This window comes from Delphinapterus leucas, chromosome 7 (assembly GCF_059928025.1).
Source record: "Delphinapterus leucas isolate spDelLeu-1000000601 "Yukka" chromosome 7, BTC_Dleu_Yukka2, whole genome shotgun sequence".
Lineage (NCBI taxonomy): Eukaryota > Metazoa > Chordata > Mammalia > Artiodactyla > Monodontidae > Delphinapterus > Delphinapterus leucas.
In genome coordinates, this window is record NC_143135.1 from 7,585,975 (window position 1) to 7,605,448 (window position 19,474).

Here is a 19,474-nt window from a genome sequence, read left to right on the forward strand (position 1 = left end):
CTCCCGGCCGGGCGGCGGGGCATCCCCGGCCTGGCCCCGCCCCGGGCCCCGGCCCCGCCCCCGCGGCCTCTGAGCCACCGGCGCCCGCCTCGGCGGTCCCACCCCGCCCCGCCCCGCCCCGCGCCGCCCCGCGCCGGCTCCGCGGCTCCGCAGCTCGCGCCCGCCCGGCGCCGGGCCATGGCGCTGCTGCAGGATGTGTCGCTGCAGGATCCGCGGGACCGCTTCGAGCTGCTGCAGCGCGTGGGGGCCGGGACCTATGGCGACGTCTACAAGGTGCGCCGGGCGGCGGGACGGACGGGAGAGAGGAGAGGAGGGTACGCGCTCCGCGCCCTGCTGCGGGATCCGGCCCCCAGCCCCGCCCCTCCTCATCTCGCTTCACCCCCTCCGCCCCTGCAGGCCCGCGACACGGTCACGTCCGAACTGGCCGCGGTCAAGATAGTCAAGCTAGACCCAGGTGAGGGCCCGGAGCCAGGGCCTCAGCGCTGGAGGGAGGGCAGAGGGCCGCAGAGCGGGCGCGGTGTGAGAGTTGACATTTCCGAGACCCCCTGAGAGGCAGGCCCCGGGAGGTACTGTCCGCTGGCACCTGTCTGCCCTGGAGAGAGGAGGCACTCTGTGCCCATTTTGCAGATGGGGGCATTGAGTTAAGGCGGCCCCCTTCATGATGCCCTGTGTTTCCCAGGGGACGACATCAGCTCCCTTCAGCAGGAAATCACCATCCTGCGTGAGTGCCGCCACCCCAACGTGGTGGCCTATATTGGCAGCTACCTCAGGTGAGGCTGCTTTATCCCCTTGCTTACCCCCAGGCAGCCCCCATATGGCCCTGCCATGTGCCCACCCCAGCTCTGTGTCACCCCAGGAATGACCGCTTGTGGATCTGCATGGAGTTCTGCGGAGGGGGGTCCCTGCAGGAGATTTACCACGGTGAGGGCCAGGACTCCAGGCCACAGCGGGTCACAGACTTCTTCTCATCCCCACCGCAACGCAGGGCCGGAGGGGAGAGCTGGGGCCCTGGATTTGGGCCCCTCTCCACTTCTCACTAGCTGTGTGACCTTGAGAGAAATGCTGTCCTTTTCTGGGTTGTATATCCCAGCCTATGTCGGGAGGGGATGTGGCCAACTCCCCTTTCACCAGCAATGCCTGCTGCTTACCCCACACAGGGTGGATCATGGGAGGGTCAGCATATCCCCCCAGACCCCCCTGCCAGCCCTTACCCCTCCCATTTCAGCCACCGGGCCCCTGGAGGAACGGCAGATTGCCTATGTCTGCCGAGAGGCACTGAAGGTAGCTGGGCCCATAGGGCTACTCACACCCCCAGTCCCCTGGAGCAGGGCAGGGAGCCCAGCTGGCCAGTGTGTGTGTTGGGGGGTGGGGTGGGTGGAGTGCTCAGGCAAAGGTGCCTGAGGGGCTGTGGGTCCTGCGGGGAAGGGGCCCCAGCCGTGTTGCCGGAAGCAGCCCATTTCCCTTTTGGCTCAGTCATTTCCTGTTTGGGGAGAGGGGAGGAGGAAGCAGCTTGGGTGGGGGGCCCCAGTCCTGAGAGGGGGTTCAGGAGAGGTGGGATATACTGGGTAGCTGCTCTCAGGGGCTCCTCTTCGTCCCCAGGGGCTGCACCACTTGCATTCTCTGGGGAAGATCCACAGAGACATCAAGGTAGGGGTCTGGCCAAGGGCATCATGGGAGGGAGGAGGAGGCTCTCGGGGGCACCAGACGGGATTCTCTCTCCTCCATTCCCACAGGGAGCCAACCTTCTCCTCACCCTCCAGGGAGATGTCAAGCTGGGTCAGTACCCTGGGGACACAATCAGGGTGAGGGTTCTATGGGAGCTTCTGGAGTCTTAGAGCCTACTTTCAAGTGCAGCTTGTCCTTGAGCAAGTCATTTTACCACTTGAGCCTCAGTTTCCCCATTTAGAAAGTGGAACAGTTCTCCCTTCCTGCTAGAAGTTGGATGTGGTTGGGACCGGGCGCTTGGTCGTGGAGAGAAGGTGGTTGACCCCTCCCAGGAGGGGACCTGGCTTTGCCTTGTGCCTGTGGCAGTTGTGGCTGAACCTGGGCTGCCTGTCTTCTGAGCCCTGCCAGGTGCATCCTGAGCCTGAGCCCTGAAAGGGGGTGGGGAGTGGCAGCCAGAGGTCGGGTGAGAGCAGCTCTTTCTCCCTGTAGCTGACTTTGGGGTGTCAGGTGAGCTGACGGCGTCTGTGGCGAAGAGGAGGTCTTTCATTGGGACTCCATACTGGTGAGGCTGCACCTCTGGCTGAGGGAGTGGGGGCCACAGCGGGGCACCCGGCCGTCTCATCTGTGACCCCGCCTCTAGGATGGCCCCGGAGGTGGCCGCCGTGGAGCGCAAAGGTGGCTACAATGAGCTGTGTGACATCTGGGCCCTGGGCATCACCGCCATCGAGCTGGGCGAGCTGCAGCCCCCTCTCTTCCACCTGCACCCCATGAGGTCAGCTGAGTACTTGCCCCTTGCCTGACCCCAAGAGCCCTGTGACCCTCGACCCCTGACCTGTGGTCTCCACAGGGCCTTGATGCTGATGTCAAAGAGCAGCTTCCAGCCACCAAAGCTGAGAGACAAGACTCACTGGTGAGGGCCCACATCCCTTGCTGGGGCCCCCTTTTCAGCCCAGCCCCATGGGGGCAGAGGAGCCTTCTGCTACCCCCCAGGGTGCAGCCTCGAGGGCCCTGCCCTCTCTGGGCCTCCACAGACCATCCACGGGAGGGGCCTGGGCCCTGCCTCTGGGCTGGGGACCAGCGTGGACAAAGAAGGAGGGCGGATGGTTGATGATGGAGGCGCTGCCGTGTCGCAATAGCAGTGTTGCTCAGGCCAGCTGCCCTTGGTCTCAGGCTGGCTCCTTCCTGGGCAGGCCCAGCAGACTCCTCAGGAGTGGTGGCAGGATGGCCTGCCTGAGGGCTAACCTGGGCCTGCGGGTGGGGCCTCTTGTACCCACTAGGACCCAGTATTTCCATCACTTCCTCAAGCTTGCCTTGACCAAGAACCCCAAGAAGAGGCCAACAGCAGAGAAGCTCCTGCAGGTGGGAAGTAGGAGGGTGGGGCAGGGAGCTAGATGCTCAGAAGCAGGGACCCGGAGGCCAGGGACCAACCTGCACCTCCTCCATCCTCCAGCACCCCTTCACGACCCAGCAGTTGCCTCGGGCTCTCCTCACACAGCTGTTGGACAAGGCCAATGACCCCCACCTGGGAACCCCCTCCCCAGAAGACTGTGACCTGGAGGTAAGTGAGAGCCGCTGGGGACTGGGTTTTGGCCTGGTCTGGTCATAGGCATGCAGAGGTGACAGAAGTCAAGGTCCCTTCAGCTTGTATGTTTCCAGCACATGGAGCTTCAGTCTGGTCGAGCCCACCCATTAGGAATCTTCCCTGAGCCGGTTTGCCTCCTTGTCGCCCCACTGTGATAGGTTCTTGCCCTTGGCCCAGCGTGACCGTGACCCTAGTTAAGCCATCTTCTGCTTTCTCTGTGATCTTTGGCGAGTTACTTGCCTCTCTGTGCTGGTTTTCTCATCTGTGAAACGAGGGTGCCATTTAATCTCGCAATAATCTCAGGGCGTTTTTGTGAAAACAGGTACGTCAGTGTGTGTAAAGCAGCTCGAGGAATACCTGTTGTGAGGTGAGCGTGGACACATGTCCACTGTCTGTGTTCTCTCCTAGACTTACGACATGTTTCCCGACACCATTCACTCCCGGGGGCAGCATGGCGTGGCCGAGAGGACCCCCTCGGAGATCCAGTGTGAGTCTGCTTTGGTGGGGGGCTGTGTGGATTGGCGGCTGTGTGTGGATTTGGTGGGGGGCTGTGTGGATTGGGGGGCTGTGCGTGTGGATTTGGTGTGAGTTAAGGGGTCAGTCCTGAGGCTCTGGCCCCCCTAACCCCTGGATCTGGGCCTTCCAGTTCACCAGGTGAAGTTTGGTGCCCCACGAAGGAAGGAAACAGACCCACTGAATGAGCCGGTGAGGGGCTGGCGGTGTGGCAGGGTGGGGCAGAGGGCTGGGCTGGGGAGCTGTGCGGGTGACCGAGCACCTCAAACTCAGGAGCCTTGAAGCAGCAGCAGCCTGGCCCTCGGCCCGGGAGAGCTGTCCAAGCAGGCCTGTCCGCCCAGGGACCCGGAAGCCTGGGGGCTCCTTCCTGGGGCAGGTTGTTTTGGACAGTCGGCTGGGGGTGGCAGGGTGACCACGCCTTTCTAAAACGTGGGCCTGTCACTCGTCTGAGGACGCCCCCGCCCCCTTCGGCACGTTCTTTTCTGCCTCAGTCGCTGTGACTGCTGGGTTGGCTGACTCACCATCTCTGCTCTCTCGCTGTCTCTACTTATCGGCATCTTTCTTCACCCACACGATCTCAGTCCCTCCCTGCCCTTTTCTCTCACTGTCTCTCTGTCTCCTTCTCTCTCCTTGTTTGTCTGTTTGGCCCTTTTTCACACTTTCTCGGCCTCTTGTTGTCTTTCTCACAGTCCTCTTGCTTGTTACCAATCTCACTTTCCATCTGTCTGTCTGTCTGCCATCTCTCTCTCTCCCACAATCTCTCCAGCACTCTCTCACGTTGCCTGTCTGTCTCTCTGCCTCCCTCCCGGTCTTTCTGACTCGGTTTCCCCACAGTGGGAAGAGGAGTGGACGCTGCTGGGAAAGGAGGAGCTGAGCTCGTGAGTGAGGGGGGCGGGGGAGCTGTGGGGGGGGGAGGGGCAGGAGGAAAGGCTGACCTCTGATCCCTTCCCCTCCCTACCCAGGAGCCTGCTGCAGTCAGTCCAGGAGGCCCTGGAGGAAAGGTGAGGGGCCAGGGCCCGGAGGAGGTGGGGGGCAGCTGGGCTCAGGACCCAGTCACATCTCACACCTCATCTCCCTCTGATTTGTCCCTGACAGGAGCCTGACCATCCGGCCAGCCTTGGAACTCAAGGTACGGAGAGGAGGGGAGTGGGGGATGGGGATGGGGGGCAGTGCGATAGCGGGTTGGGCAGTTGGGGTGGGGGTAGGTTACAGGGTCACCTGCTAACAGCTGGGCTGGGTCCGCTGACCCTCCTGCCAGGAGCTGGACTCCCCAGATGACACCATAGGAACCATCAAGAGGGCCCCGTTCTTGGAGCCATCCCCCACTGAGCCTCCGTCTGAGGACCTTCAATCCAGCCTCCCAGGTGAGCCCCAGGCTCCGGGGACGAGGAGGCAGGCCCCGGGAGGCAGGGGATGGTCCAGGACCGGAATTCACGGCAGGTCTGTGCCTGCAGGAACCGCACCTGCACCTCTCCCATGCCCTGACAGCCCCCCGCTGCTCTCCACTGCCTGGGCCACCATGAAGCACCGGGAAGATCATGAAGTGAGGCGGTGCTGTAGGGGGGGGTCGGGGAGATGGGAGGCTGGGGGTGTGGCCCTGACTCCTTTCTTCCCTCCCAGAGGTCATCCTGCCGTGGGCTCCCCCCGACCCCCAAGGTGCACGTAAGCATTTGCGCATGGCTCCACCTCCCCACCGCCTTCTGCCTCACCGCCTGTGGCTCCCCCCGCCCCGTCCCCCCCACCTGGTGCTTCCTCATCAGCCTCTTGCCTCCCCTCCAGATGGGTGCCTGCTTCTCCAAGGTCTTCAATGGCTGCCCCCTGCGGATCCACGCTGCTGTCACCTGGATTCACCCTGTCACCCGGGGTAGGCCAGGGGCAGGGGGGAAGCAGGAGCCTGGGAATCCCCAGCTTGGGCCAGGGGACGTGGCTGACCTCTGACTCCATACCCAAACCTGCAGACCAGTTCCTGGTGGTGGGGGCCGAGGAAGGCATCTACACCCTCAACCTGCATGAACTGCATGAGGATACGCTGGAGAAGGTGAGGCCCGGCTGGCGGGGGAGGGCCGAGGGCCTTGGGCGTCTGGGGTGCTGAGCCCTGTCCGTCTACGGCTCTGTGGCCTCCAGCTGATCTCACACCGCTGCGCCTGGCTTTACTGCGTGAACAACGTGCTGCTGTCACTCTCAGGTACCGTTGGGGCAGGCGGGGGCCGGGCCAGCGCCCCACCCACCAACACTTTCTGAGCCCCTCCCCTCCGTCCCGTCCCTCCGCAGGGAAATCCACGCACATCTGGGCCCACGACCTCCCAGGCTTGTTTGAGCAGCGGCGGCTACAGCAACAGGTCCCCCTCTCCATCCCCACCAATCGCCTCACTCAGCGCATCATCCCCAGGTCAGGGACCCTGGGGAGCCTGGCCCTGTGGGGATGAGGGAGGAGGGAGAGGCAAAGGGACAGAGCCAGGGCTGGAATGCAGCCTTTCCTGGTACTGAGACTGTTGGGATCTTAGACACGTCACTTGGCCTCTCTGAGGCCCGGTTTCCTCATAGGTCAATATAGTTGGTAGCCTCCCCTGCCCCCTGCACCCAGACCTGTCGGGAGGGAAGGAGACAGGGCATGTGAATGTACCTGGCAAGCTCTGGGAGCTGCGCGGGTAGGCTGTGGGGCAAATGTTTCCTGAGTACCTACTAGGCGGCAGGTCTTAGGCTGGGCTTAGGGATGACAAATCAAATGAGTTCTTGACAGTCAGCTCCTGGGACTGAGGTGCGCCAGGGGGAGAGCTGGAAGGGGTGGGGAGGCCTCAGAGAGGCCAGGCGAGCTCGCGGCGTTGACAGAGCGTTGGGGGTCTTCCAGGCAGATGAGTTAGGGAACAGCCTTCTAGCAGTGGGAGGAACAAGTGTGAATTCTCCTAGGCGATCGGGGGAGTTAAAAGGTGTTTGGCCCGAGCGAGCGAGGAGGGGGAGCAGCCCAAGAGGAAGCTGCACAGGTGGCAGAGCCCTGCCGTTGACTCCAGGCCCAGGATCTGGGCTTTGTCTGACTGGTAGCGGACCCGGAGCATCTTAGAAGGATCCCTCTGTACGTCAATCAGGATTTTTCCTGTTGCAGGTGATTCAACTCACCGGCTTAAGCACAACGGCTCGTGTAGGAGTAGGCTCAGCTGCATGTGCAGCTGGATCCAGGCTTAAATGGCATCCTCAGGCATCTTCTTGCATCTCCTGGCTCTGTTTTCCTCTTGTCACCTTCATTCTCACGCAGGCTTTCTTGTCCAGTGATGGCTGCCTACAGGTCCAGGCCAGTGTTCCACTAGCTAACAACCCAATGGAACTGGAACCTCTGTTTGCAAGTAATTCCCACAAAAGTCCAGGGCCAGTTCTCACTGGCCTAGCTTAGGTCCATGCCTACCCCGGGGCTAGTCACTGTGGAAGGGCATGAGGAGCCAGGGCTCAGGCCTGCGTCCCGTGCCCTCTCTTGGAGCTGGGGGAAGGAGAGAGGGGCTTGTCTGGGCAGATGGAAACAGGAACATCTGCTGGCCGCTCTGGTGACAGTGGGAAGGAGGAATGGAGGGGGAGGCTGGTGAGAGGGCCTGGAAAGGAGGCCGGTGTAGTGACCCAAGGCAGTGTAGGGCAGTGAGAACTAGATGGACTCGAGCAATATTTAGGAAGTGGGATTGACAGGATTTGGGGACTAATCAGAGTGAGCTGGAGGGAAAGGGAGGGACTGGGAGACCCCCAGAGAGCAGACTGTGTGGTGCGTTTACAGGGCAGTAGAGTCCCTCCTTCAGCCATTCAGCACCTAGTATGCACCAGGCAGTGTCCTGGGCGTGAGATACGCTTGGGAACTGGAGACCCTTATATTCCCGAGACTCTCCTGTTGAGACAGACAACAGCGGACATGAGAAGGAGTCTATGCGGTGGTGACACAGAGGGTAAAGTGCCCCGTGGAGAAGAGCAGGGTGGTCAGGAAAGACCTCGCTGAGAAGGTGCTTTTTGAGCAAAGACTCGGAGGGGTTGATGGAGCAAGTCCTGAGGGTATCTGGGGGGCTGGAGCCGTCCTGCCTGTATGAGGAGCAGCAAGGAGGCCAGTGAGTCCAGATGGATGGAGTGAGAGGGAGCTGGCCTCCGAGGGCTCTGTAGCCACAGTGAGGGCTTTGCCCCTGACTCAGAGCAGCCTGAGGGCCACTGCAGAGGAGTGGCGTGACTGAGGTTTTCACGGGTCACTCTGGCTGCTGAGCTGGGAGGAGACTGGAGGGGACGCAGGCGGATGCAGAGACCCATCAGGAGGCTGTGGCACCATCAGGTGGGACATGATGGTGGCTTGGGCCAGGGAGGCCGTGAAGGAGGAGAAAAGCGGTCGGAGTCCAGTTTTATTTTGAACACTGAACCAACAGGATTTCCGGACAGTTGGTGGATGGAAGAGAAAGGGGAGTCAAGGATGACTCCAAGTTTTTGGCCTAGGCAATGGGAAGAATGGAGTTGTCATCAGCTGTGGGTGGAGCAGAATTCAGTGTTGTCACATGGAGTTTGAAATGTGCAAGTGGGGCCTCGGCCCTTGGCGGGGGCTGGGGGGTGGGGGATGGCGCTGAGTTCTGAGGGGGGAGGCGGGCTGTGGGCTTAGACATCGTCATGACCCGGTGGGTGGTGGAAGCCGGTGAGGAGGGCAGGGGAGCCCGGGCCGAGGGGAGATGAGGGGCCCAGGGCCATGATTCAGCGGGCTCGCTTGAGGAGCACATCGGGAGCCCTGTGGCCTTGGGGCTTCCTGACCTCAGTCCGAAGCCAACCTCTGCTTTGGCCCAGGACCTGCAGGAAACAGGCCCATTACAGGCCCAAGTCACAGGCAGCTTTGGGTGTGTGTTTGGGAAATCACAGTATCACAGCAGAGATCTCGAATTGTTGGGGAAAAAAACAAAAAATGTCCGCCTGTGTCCCATCTGAAGGCCAGCTGGGGAAGAGAGTGGAAGGAACAAGGGAGAGAGAAGAGTGAGGACAGAGGCGGAGACAGAGGTGCTGGCTTCCTTGGCGGGGCCCACATCCCAGCAGAGGGTGCAGACAGGGCTGGGTCAGTGGGAGGAGGTGGCAGGGCTGCTGACGTGTAGCCCTGTTCCCCAAAGGAAGAAGCAGGTTTGGAAGGTCCCCTGAGGGTTTGGGGGACAGCCAGTAACCAAAGGAGGGACCCCACTTCTCCCTCGGCACCCACTGGTCCCCCCATGGAATAGCCTGCCCTGAAGCAGGAGAGGGCAGGGCGTTTGCCGTTTTCTTGGGAGGCGTCATGTTCTCGGCCCGGCTTGCTCATCTGTGACTTTCAGTGTGTCGGGTGGGGACCGGCCCTGAGTGCTCTGGCCGCCGGAGGAGCTGGAGGCTGCATTAGCTTGCCGTCCTCCCACACCCTCGTTTTTTTCAGTTATTTCTTTATTTACACCTGCCTTTGCCTAAAAAGTATTTTCCATGACTGAAAATAGGTGGGAAAGTAATAATAACGGGATGAGAAAAGTTAGCCTTTTTGTGAGGGCACCTGATGTGGCGGGCTCTGCCGCACGCTCCTCCCCCGACTTAACTCATTTAGGCCTCACTGCGACCCTGTGAGGGGGGTACCACGGTTATCCCCAGGCTGCAGGTGAAGCAGTTGAGGCCCGGAGAGGTTCAGTGCCTTGCCCCAAGTCGCACGGTGAGAGGTAACTCTGTGATCCAAACCCCTGGACTGGACGTACACGCTCCAGGCTGTATAGCGGGTGCTGGAGCCACAAGCACTGCGTCACATCCTGCGCGATTCACAGCTTCGTGGCTCCTCGGATACTCGGGCCAGGGGCTTGACCTCTCTGAGCCTCTGCCACCTGTGAGGCGGGGAAGGTGTTAGTACCCTCCCCTTAGGGCTCTGCAGGGGGCCTTGCCCAGGGTGGCACCCGTGACGCCTGCCCTGGTTGCCACCCCACAGGCGCTTTGCCCTATCCACCAAGATTCCTGACACCAAAGGCTGCCTGCAGTGTCGCGTGGGTAAGAGCTGGGTGTGGTGGGCGGGGCCGGGTGGGCGCGGGTGGGCACAGCCCCGGCCCCACCACCCCCTCTCTCGCAGTGCGGAACCCGCACACAGGCAGCACCTTCCTGCTGGCCGCGCTGCCCACCAGTCTGCTCCTGCTGCAGTGGTATGAGCCGCTGCAGAAGTTCCTGCTGCTAAAGGTGCGGTGCCGGTGGGGGGACCCCCGGGCGGGTGGCAGGGTTTCTGGGAGGAGAAATGTAGACCTGAGCGCCCCTGCTGCCCCCAGAACTTCTCCAGCCCCTTGCCCAGCCCAGCAAGGATGCTGGAGCCGCTGGTGCTGGATGGGAAGGAGCTACCGCAGGTGTGCGTGGGGGCTGAGGGCCCCGAGGGGCCTGGCTGCCGCGTCCTGTTCCATGTCCTGCCGCTGGAGGCTGGCCTGACTCCGGACATCCTCCTCCCACCCGGTGAGCTGGAGGGCCAGGCTGCTGTCTGTGAGTGTGTGCGTGTGCGTGTGTGTGTGTGTGTGTGTGTGTGTGTGTGTGAGATATAGAGAGAGAAAGGGAGAGGGGGAGGGGAGGGAGAGGGGGAGGGGGAGGGAGGGGGAGGGAAGGGAGAGGGGGAAGTACCTCACAGCTGATGGCTCCACGGAGACCTTGGGGACCCGAAGCTCCAAGCTTCTCTTCAGCTCAGCAGCTAAGAAAACCTGACCAACCCTGCAGGGGCTGCAGGGACAGAGCCAAGCTGGGAAGGCAGGTGCCAGAGGCCTCCATTCTGAGCAAGGAAGGACACTGGGTGTTGGGACAGCTCAGGGGGGCAGAGTGAGTGGCAGTGGGTAAAGAAGGGGGAAGGTGCCCTGGACCAAGTCCTTGCGGTAGCCCAGACCCCCAGCCAGGGGCCTCATGGCATTTTACTCTTGATCCTCACAATGGCCCTGCAAGGTAGGCATCGTCGTGCCTGGGTTACAGATGAAGAAACTGAGGCCCAGAGATTCGAGGTCACACAGTGACTGGGTCATGAAGCCTGGCTCTCCTGACTCCAGAGCCTCTGCCCTCCAAAGCCTCCCTGGGCCTCAGCCCTGCCCCTTGTGATGGGTCACTTTGCTGCCAAGCATCAGTTCCCCTGCTGTGCAGTGAGGCTGGGCATCGTGACCCCACCCAGCTATTACGCAATGCACTTGTGGGGAAAGCCGGCTGCTGCACACCCCCAGCTCTTCCTCTTGGGGCCAGAGCGGGGCTGGTGGCTCAGCCAGGCTGTGTCTCCCTTCTCTGCCTGCAGAGGGGCTTCCGGGCTCAGCCCAGCAGGTGATCCAGGTGGACAGGGACACAGTCCTAGTCTGCTTTGACCGTGAGTGTTCCTGGTATCAGGGCTGGGGGCTAGAAGGGGGTGGTGAGGGAGGCCAGGTGGGTCTGTCTCCCCAGAAGGGGGCCACCCCGCCCCGCCCCGCCCACCAGCCCGCCCCCCTGTGCAGGCTGCGTGAGGATCGTCAACCTGCTGGGCGAGCCCACGGTGACGCTGGCGCCTGTGCTGACCTTTGACTTCCCCATTGAGACTGTGGGTAAGTGAGCAGACAGAGGTGGGGGTGGGAGTATCCCTGGCCTGGAGCACAAGATGTGGCCCCGGGGCCTGGGGCTGGCAGCAGGACAAGGAGGCAGGTCCCCCAGCCCCTCTCGAGAGCCATGTTGGTCACCTGCGGCCCAGTCCGTGAGGACCTCTGTGGCCCAGACCTGGGCCCAGGGTGTAGCTGGGGGAGCCAGTGTCCCCAGGGCAGGTGCAGGGCTGATGGCCGCCTGGCCCCTCCTAGTGTGCCTGCAGGACAGTGTGCTGGCCTTCTGGAGCCATGGGATGCAAGGCCGCAGCCTGGACACTAACGAGGTGAGTGAGACTCAGGAACCTGGTGGCTCCCCACCCAGTTGTCCCCACCTTTTAGGAGAGGACCCTCTGGGGCAGCCTCAGTCCCCCTTTTCTTCCCAGGTGACCCAGGAGATCACAGACGAGACAAGGATCTTCCGAGTGCTTGGGGCCCACAGGTAGGACACAGTGCCCCGGCCTCCCCTTCAGACGCTCTCCAGGCCAGGTGGAGGTGCCCAAGTGTCTTCCCACCTTGCTCACCTCCAGTTCTCTCCCCTCCAGAGACATCATCCTTGAGAGCATTCCCACCGACAAGCCGGGGGCTCACAGCAACCTCTACATTCTCACGGGCCATCAGAGCAGTTACTGAGCCAGTGGGCCGGCCTGGCCGGGGGCATCCCCCGCCCACCCCAGGCCTTAGCGGCAGTTCTTTTAGGCAGAGGGGCCCCTCCCAGATCAGAGGAGCCCAGGCCTCAGCTCTGCTGGTCTGAAGGGCAGAAATCCTGAGAAGAGTTTGGGGGCTGGGGAGGGTAAGGGTGCCTACCCCACACCTCTGCAATAACTGGACCAGAGGAAGCTGCTGTCACCTCCCCCTCCCCGGCGGGCAGCCAGTCCCCAGTGCCCCCTGGCAGGGGCCCTGGGCTGGTTGGGGGCGGGCCCGGGGCTATCCATTCCATTCGGTTCCACATTTCCTTTCCACTCTTCCTGCCAAGAGCCTGCCCCTGTGCTCTGTCCTGGGGAACATGGTATTTAAAAGAGAGACTATATTGGTATTAAAGCTGGTTTGATTTTATTCCACTGGTCCCTCTGGTTTGGGGGGAGCTGAGCCCACCTGCCTCATCTCCCTCTACCTCTCCCTCCAGCACACCTTTCTTTCTTTCTGTGGCACCAGGTGCTGTGGATATAACATGGAAGGGAGGCCACCAGTGTTCTGGTGGCTCTCTCATGGGGAGCCAGGCAGAGGTGAGGGGGAGGCCATGGTCCTCCGTGGCATCTCAGGGTCTCTGTGTCTTCCTGGGCTCCCTTGCTCAGGATGAGCCCTCAGCCTTGCAGTGTGAGGTCTCTTTTGTGGCCAAGGAGTCATGCAGATAGGGCCGGGGGAGGCACTAAACAAGGGACTCGTCCGAGCACCCCTGTCCCATATGAGATCTCACCAGGTAGCCTATGGAAGGGCCCAGGAGAGGCCCGCCAAGGGCTGCTCCACCCAGCGCCAGGGAGGCTGCAGCCTTTGGAGACAGCCTGCCCTGACCTGTATCCCCCACCCAGGCCTGGGGCTGCCTCCTGGCCTCCCACCTGCTGCCTGGATATCAGCTGCTCTGTCAGGCCAGGATTACTGAACATGGGTGTGCTCACCAAGCTAGACTCTGGGAAGATTAGCCTGTGTCCATTTAACAAGAATTCCCAGAGGGTCTCTTCAGTGCCCATCCCTGGGCTCCCAGAGGGGTCCCTACCAAGATGTGGACCAGCCCCCAGTGAGGGGAGCTGTCCTTGCTGGAGCCTGCATCTCGAGGGCACATTCGTCCACCTGTTGCTGGCCTTGTGCTTTGCATCGTCATTCTCCTACATTTCCCTCTTAGCGGGCTCCACACCCCCAGACCAGGGAGCCCCCTGTGGCCCCAGGCACTGACCAGGCTGCTCCGTGGACAGAGACCCCTGACCCTTGACCCCAGGTACCTGGAGAGGACTTTCAGCCCACAGAGCAGCAGGAAGCAGACAGTGCCACCTTGTGGCAGGTTGCCCCAGCACTCTAAAGGAGGGTTGGGGGGTGTCAGAACGTAACGTGCCAAAGCAGGGGTGCCTGGGAAAAGCAGGGGCCCCTGATAAAATAGTTGCTACCAGCAGAGTCTGGCCACCAGCCAAAGAAAGGCCAAGAAGCTAGGGAATATGCACTGAAAGACCAAAATTGTTATTTTATCTGTATGTTCTTTAATAGGTAGCCCTTGGCCGTAGGTACACAATTTTTTAAAAAAATAGAAAGTAAATACAATGAGAAGTCTCCTATTCAGGTCCCAGTTACTTATAAACCTTCTGGAAGTACTTATGCATATTTAAGAAGTAATGGTATGCTTTAGTCTTCCCTGTTTCTTACATACACGGTAATATATTCCACACACTGTTCTAATCTTGCCCTTTAAGAGCTGTCCTGGAGGGAATTCCCCGGCGGTCCAGGGGTTAGGACTCAGTGCTTTCACTGCCGAGGGCCCGGCTTCGATCCCTACTCGGGATACTAAGATCCCGCAAGCTGAGTGAGTGGCAAAAAAAAAAAAAAATCTGTCCTTGAGAGCTTTCCATGATCAGTGCCTCCCACTTTGTTCTTTTATAGCTAGTGGTATTCCACTGTATGGGTTTCCCATAACTAATGTGAATTAACTGTAGTTAGATCCCTATTGATGGAAATTTCAGTTGTTTCTACTAGTTTGCTATTACAAATGATGCAGCAGTAAATACTCCTATGCCAGTGCCACTGTGTAGGTATTCCAGTGTCCCGTAGGATTAATTCCCGGAAGTGGCCTTGCTGGGTCAGAGCTGGCTGTCTTTGTCCTTGTGACAACTACTGTCACACTGCCCTCCCTGGGCAGAAGCCTCTGGGATGGGTCAGATCAGCCTCTGTAAGCCATCCCGTGGGTAAGCGGAAGAAGCTAGGGCACCCCAGGATGTTCGGGTAGCTGGCCCATAGCCGAGTCAAGGGAGGGTCAAGGTGAGAGGTGACAACCAGAATGTGTGCTTCAAGACAGCAGGGCATCGGCCGTGCTCACAGTGGTATGTCCAGTGCCTGGTCACTGCCTGGTGCACAGAAGGCCCTCAATCATGCTTTCTGAGTGAAGGAATGAGCGTGATATTGTGAAGAGGAGGCCCTAGAGTTGGGCCCCTGGACTGGGTGAGTTTGCTGAGCTGTGTTTTCCCCAGGTAGACCATGTCCTAAGTCTATCTGCAGGGTATAGGGAGGATTGGAAGTATTGTAGTACACATAATGCAATGACACAGATGAATCATAGAGATGTAATGCTGAGTGAAAACAGCAAATTGCATAAAATGACACACAGTATGATAGCAAAAATAAGCAAAACTAAACCATCTATTGTTTGGTGATTTAAGCACGTGTGATAAAACACTTAGGAGATCAGGGGAAGAAAAAGCACAAAATTCACATGATGGCCTCTGTGAGGGGAGTGGGAATGGGGTAAGGAAGGATCCCAGGAATTTGCAAAGGTGTTGGTAATATCTTGCTTCTCAGGCTGGGTGGTGGGTTCATGAGTATTCGATTTATAGCTCAGTTCCTAATGCACATAAGGTTCCACACACCCTTTTGTATGTATCAAATACTATGTGAGGGGATTCCCTGGTGGTTCAGTGGATAGGACTCTGTGCTTCCACTGCAGGGGGCACTGGTTCGCTCCCTGATCTGGGAACTAAGATCCCCCATGCCACGCCACCCAGCCAAAAAAAAAAAAAGTAAGAAAACATAAGTTTAGGTATTTTAAAGTAACCACTTAAAAAAACTCTGTAATGGCTTAAAAAACAAAATAAAAAAGGCAACACAATCCTTTCCCAGATGATAAAATCAAGTGGAGATAATGAAATCAATGTTCCAGTGACAAACTATGGGCAGGTCCCTCTGTAGCTGCTTTCTTCTGTTGCTTCGTTTAAAACAGCTTTACTGAGGTATAATTGGCACACAATGAACTGCATATATTAAAAATGTACTATTTGATGACTTTCACACATACACACCAGTGAAACCATTATTGTACTCGAGAGAAACATTTCCATCACCTGCAAAGCTTCTTCCTCTTTGTAATCAGGGCCTCCTCTTCCTCCTTATCTCCCCATCCCGAAGTAATATTGATCCGTTTTCTGTCACTATAGATGAATTTGAATTTTTCAGAATTTATATAAATAGAATCATATTGTACGTACTCCTTATTTGGCTTCTTTCACTAAGCATCATTATTTTGAGATTCATCCATGTTGTTGCATGTATTAATGGTCATTCCTTTTATTGCCAAGTCGTATTCCATCATATGGATGTACCACCGTTTGTTTAGCTAGTCGCCTGTTGATACACGTTTGGCTGTTTCCTGTTTTGGACTATTTATTACAAATAAAGTTGCTATGAACATTCATGTATGTGTCTTTGTGTGGATATATGCTTTCATTTCTCTTGAGTAAATGCTTTCTAGTGGAAGGGCTGGGTCATATGGTATGTGTTGTTTCATTTTTTTTCTCTTTTGTTTAATTCTAATTTTAAAAAATTATTATTTTAAATCTTATTTCACTTAAAAAAATTTTTTTTTATATTTATTATTTTTTTTGCGGTACACGGGCCTCTCACTGTTATGGCCTCTCCCGTTGCAGAGCACAGGCTCCGGACAAACAGGCTCAGCAGCCATGGCTCACGGGCCCAGCTGCTCCGCGGCATGTGGGATCTTCCCAGACCGGGGCACTGAACCCGTGTCCCCTGCATCGGCAGGCAGACTCTCAACCACTGCACCACCAGGGAAGCTCTCACCTTTTAAGAAACTACCAAGCTGTGTTCCAAAGTGGTTGTACCATTTTGCATTCCCACCAGGAGGGTAGTTGAGTTCTAGCTCCTCCAAGTCCTTGCTAACACTTGGTATTGTCAGTCTTGTTTAATTTTAGCCACTCAAACACATATGTAGTGGTATCTCATAGTGGTTTTAATTTGTATTTCCTTCATGACTAATGATGTTGAGCATCTTTTCCTGCGCTTATTTACCATCTACAGGTACACCTCAGACATATTGCAGGTTCTGTTCCAGGCCACCACAATAAAGGGAGTCCCGTGAATTTTTTGGTTTTCCAGTGCATGTGAAAGTTATGTTTACAATATACCATAGTCTATTGTGTGTGATAGCATTATGTCTTTAATAAATACACACACCTTAATTAAAAAATACCTTATTGTTAAATAAAATTGCTAACCATCACCTGATCCTTCAGCGAGTTGTATCTTTTTGCTGGTTGAGCGTTTGAAATATTGTGAGAACTGCCAAAATGTGACAGATATACACAAAGGGAGCGAATGTTGTTGGGAAAATGGCACCAACAGCCTGGCTTGACACTGTTGCCACAAACCTTCAATTTGTAAACACAATCTGCAAAGTGCAGTAAAGCAAAGCACAATAAAGTGAGTTCTTTGGTAAAGTGTGGATTCAAATCTTTTGCTTTGGGACTTCCCTGGTGGCACAGTGGTTAAAATCCGTCTGCCAACACAGGGGACACAGGTTCAAGCCCTGGTCCGGGAAGATCCCACATGCCGCGGAGCAACTAAGCCCGTGTGCCACAACTACTGAGCCTGTACTCTAGAGCCCGCGAGCCACAACTACTGAGCCCACGTGTCACAACTATTGAAGCCCGTGTGCCTAAATCCCATGCTCCACAACAATAGCAGTTACCGCATTGAGAAGCCTGCGCACCGCAGCCCCCCCGCCCCGACGCAACTAGAGAAAGCCGCGCAACAACAAAGATCCAATGTAGCCAAAAATAAATAAATAAATTTAAAAAAACATCTTTTGCTTTTAAAAAATAGGGGTTTTTCCAGCTTTATTGAGATATAATTGACATAAAACATGTAAGTTTAAGGTATACAGTGTGATGATTTGATACACATATATACTGTGAAATGATTACAACTAGTTGACACCTCCATCACCACACAAGTTGTTTCTTTCCTTTTTTAAAAAATTATTTTATTTATTTATTTTTGGCTGTGTCGGGTCATCGTTGCTGCGTGCGGGCTTTCTCTAGTTGCAGCGTGTGTGGGCTTCTCATTGCGGTGGCTTCTCTTGTTGCAGAGCACGGGCTCCAGGCGTGCGGCTTTCAGTAGTTATGGCACCCGGGCTCAGTAGTTGTGGCTCGGGGGCTCTAGCGCACAGGTTCAGTAGCTGTTGCTACACAGGCTTAGTTGCTCTGCGGCATGTGGGATCTTCCCAGACCAGGGCTTGAACCTATGTCCCCTGCATTGGCAAGCGGATTCTTAACCACTGTGCCACCAGGGAAGCCCAGGAGTTATTGTTGAGTTTTGGGACCCTGGATAAAAGTCCTTTACCAGATATGTGATTTGTACATAACTACTTTGCTATTATTTCTAATCTGTAGCTAACTCACAAATTCCAATACCCATCCCCCCACCTTGTTCAAATTACCTTTAACTGGGAGTTGTAAATAAACATGGTTTTCCAGAGGAAAAAAGTTATGAAAAGTACTTGGTGCATCATGTGTGCTCACTCCATCGTAGATATTATTACTCCTAATTCGGGCAATGGAATCATGTATGGGGCTCTCCAAAGGCTGGATGCAGGGTGGAGGGGGGTTGGTTGTGGTGAACAGCCATGGATTTGCTCCCTCTAGGCTCAGCTAGCTGCATGATACTACCTCCCGATCTTGCCAGGGGCCTGGGGTTTCTGAACTATCAGATTAGAGTTAAAAGACAGAAAACGCCAGGGATTAGTAGGTAGGGGTCAAAACCTGTTTTTTTTTTTTTTTTGGCTGCACTCTGCGGCAGGCAGGATCTTACTTCCCCAACCAGGGATCAAACCATTGTCCCCAGCAGTGGAAGGGCAGAGTCTTAACCACTGGACCACCAGGGAAATCCTGAAACTTCTTACTCTTTATGTTCTGACACCAATTCTCTGATACCAACTGTCCTACAATTCAATTCTTTAAAAAAAAAATTTATTTATTTATTTTTGGCTGTGTCAGGTCTTAGTTTTGGCTGGGGGCTCAGTAGTTGCAGTGCGTGGGCTTAGTTGTCCTGCTGCACGTGGGATCTTAGTTCCCTGACCAGGGATCGAACCCAGGTCCCCTGCAGTGGAAGGTGGATTCTTAACCACTGGACCACCAGGGAAGTCCCCTGCAATTCACTTCTGACATGAATTACCTGAGTTGGGGAAGCCCCCACAAGTTAAGGAGTTCAATCACAAGTCCCGGGTCACCAGGCTACCCACATCTCTGTCCAACCTGGCTACAAATTCGGGGGTTCCCACAGCCCCCTTCAGGTTCAATGATTTGCTAGAATGACACACAGAACTCAGGAAAGTGCAATATTTATGATTACCCATTTATTTTAAAGGCTACTTTTAAATGAACAGCTAGATGAAGACATGTGTTGGGTGGCAAGGTCTGGAAGAGTCCTGAGCCCAGGAGCTTCACCCTGACCCGTGGAGTCAGGATGCATCACCCTCCTGTTACATTAATATGTTCACCAACCTGGTGGATTAACTGCTTTCCAAGGCTGCCTACGAATCCCAGTTATGGGTGATCTAGTTTATTCAGCCATTCACATATTGATGGTAATTTACTTCATTTCCAGGTTTTTGCCATTACAAACAAGGCTGCAGTAAATGCAGTAGAAGACTTTGAACTCATTACATTATATAATCACATGCCTTGCTTTGGGGCAGATTCCCAGGACTTGGACTGCTACATTGAAAGATTTTTAAAATTTTTCCTGCAAGGGGTACAATTTTAGCAGGTAACAGAATGCTTTCCAAAAAAGAATTCATAGTAGGTGTTAGCACCCTTTTTTTTTTCTATTTGATTGTTATTTAAAGATTTCTTATTATCACCTTAATTTGCACCCCCCTGCTTGGGCTGTTAGTACCTTTCATGTTTTTTTGGCTGTTTGGATTTGCTCTTCTGAGACTTGCCTATTCAGTGTTTGCTCATTTTCTCTTGTTTTTGTCTTTTTTCTAATTAGTTTTCAAGACTTCTTTGCATGTTATAGATATTAGCTCTTTATCATATGTATGGCAAGTATATTTTCCTAACGTATTATTGTCTGTTGACTTCTATCATAGGTTTCTTTGGTAATCAAGTATATTTTTTCTTTATATTTTGAGTTTCCTGTCTTCATAAAGTCTCTACCCCTAGATGACCCT

General features: G+C 55.9%; 1 protein-coding gene across 4 annotated transcripts; it reads left to right on the forward strand.

The window, feature by feature from the left end:
• Window positions 1–123: 123 nt before the first annotated feature.
• MAP4K2 (mitogen-activated protein kinase kinase kinase kinase 2) lies at window positions 124–15,697 on the forward strand. 4 transcript variants are annotated; one of them, XM_030763660.2, is made up of 32 exons: window positions 124–273; window positions 397–454; window positions 680–770; window positions 857–921; window positions 1,226–1,281; window positions 1,600–1,647; window positions 1,734–1,776; window positions 2,155–2,227; window positions 2,306–2,437; window positions 2,513–2,575; window positions 2,943–3,024; window positions 3,116–3,223; window positions 3,656–3,734; window positions 3,894–3,952; window positions 4,595–4,638; window positions 4,723–4,761; window positions 4,856–4,889; window positions 5,019–5,124; window positions 5,215–5,303; window positions 5,381–5,416; window positions 5,540–5,624; window positions 5,719–5,798; window positions 5,885–5,945; window positions 6,032–6,149; window positions 9,684–9,742; window positions 9,822–9,925; window positions 10,012–10,189; window positions 11,001–11,069; window positions 11,194–11,280; window positions 11,527–11,597; window positions 11,697–11,752; window positions 11,856–15,697. In XM_030763660.2, the coding sequence occupies exons 1-32, from the start codon at window positions 178–180 to the stop codon at window positions 11,941–11,943; spliced, it is 2,457 nt and encodes an 818-aa protein (XP_030619520.1). In that variant the 5' UTR covers window positions 124–177; the 3' UTR covers window positions 11,944–15,697. The 4 variants fall into 4 exon arrangements, with proteins under 4 accessions (XP_030619520.1, XP_022447260.1, XP_089770699.1 ...); XM_022591552.3 differs by having other exon boundaries at window positions 125–273; window positions 5,381–5,422; XM_089914573.1 differs by lacking the exon at window positions 1,600–1,647 and having other exon boundaries at window positions 125–273; window positions 5,381–5,422.
• Window positions 15,698–19,474: the final 3,777 nt, after the last annotated feature.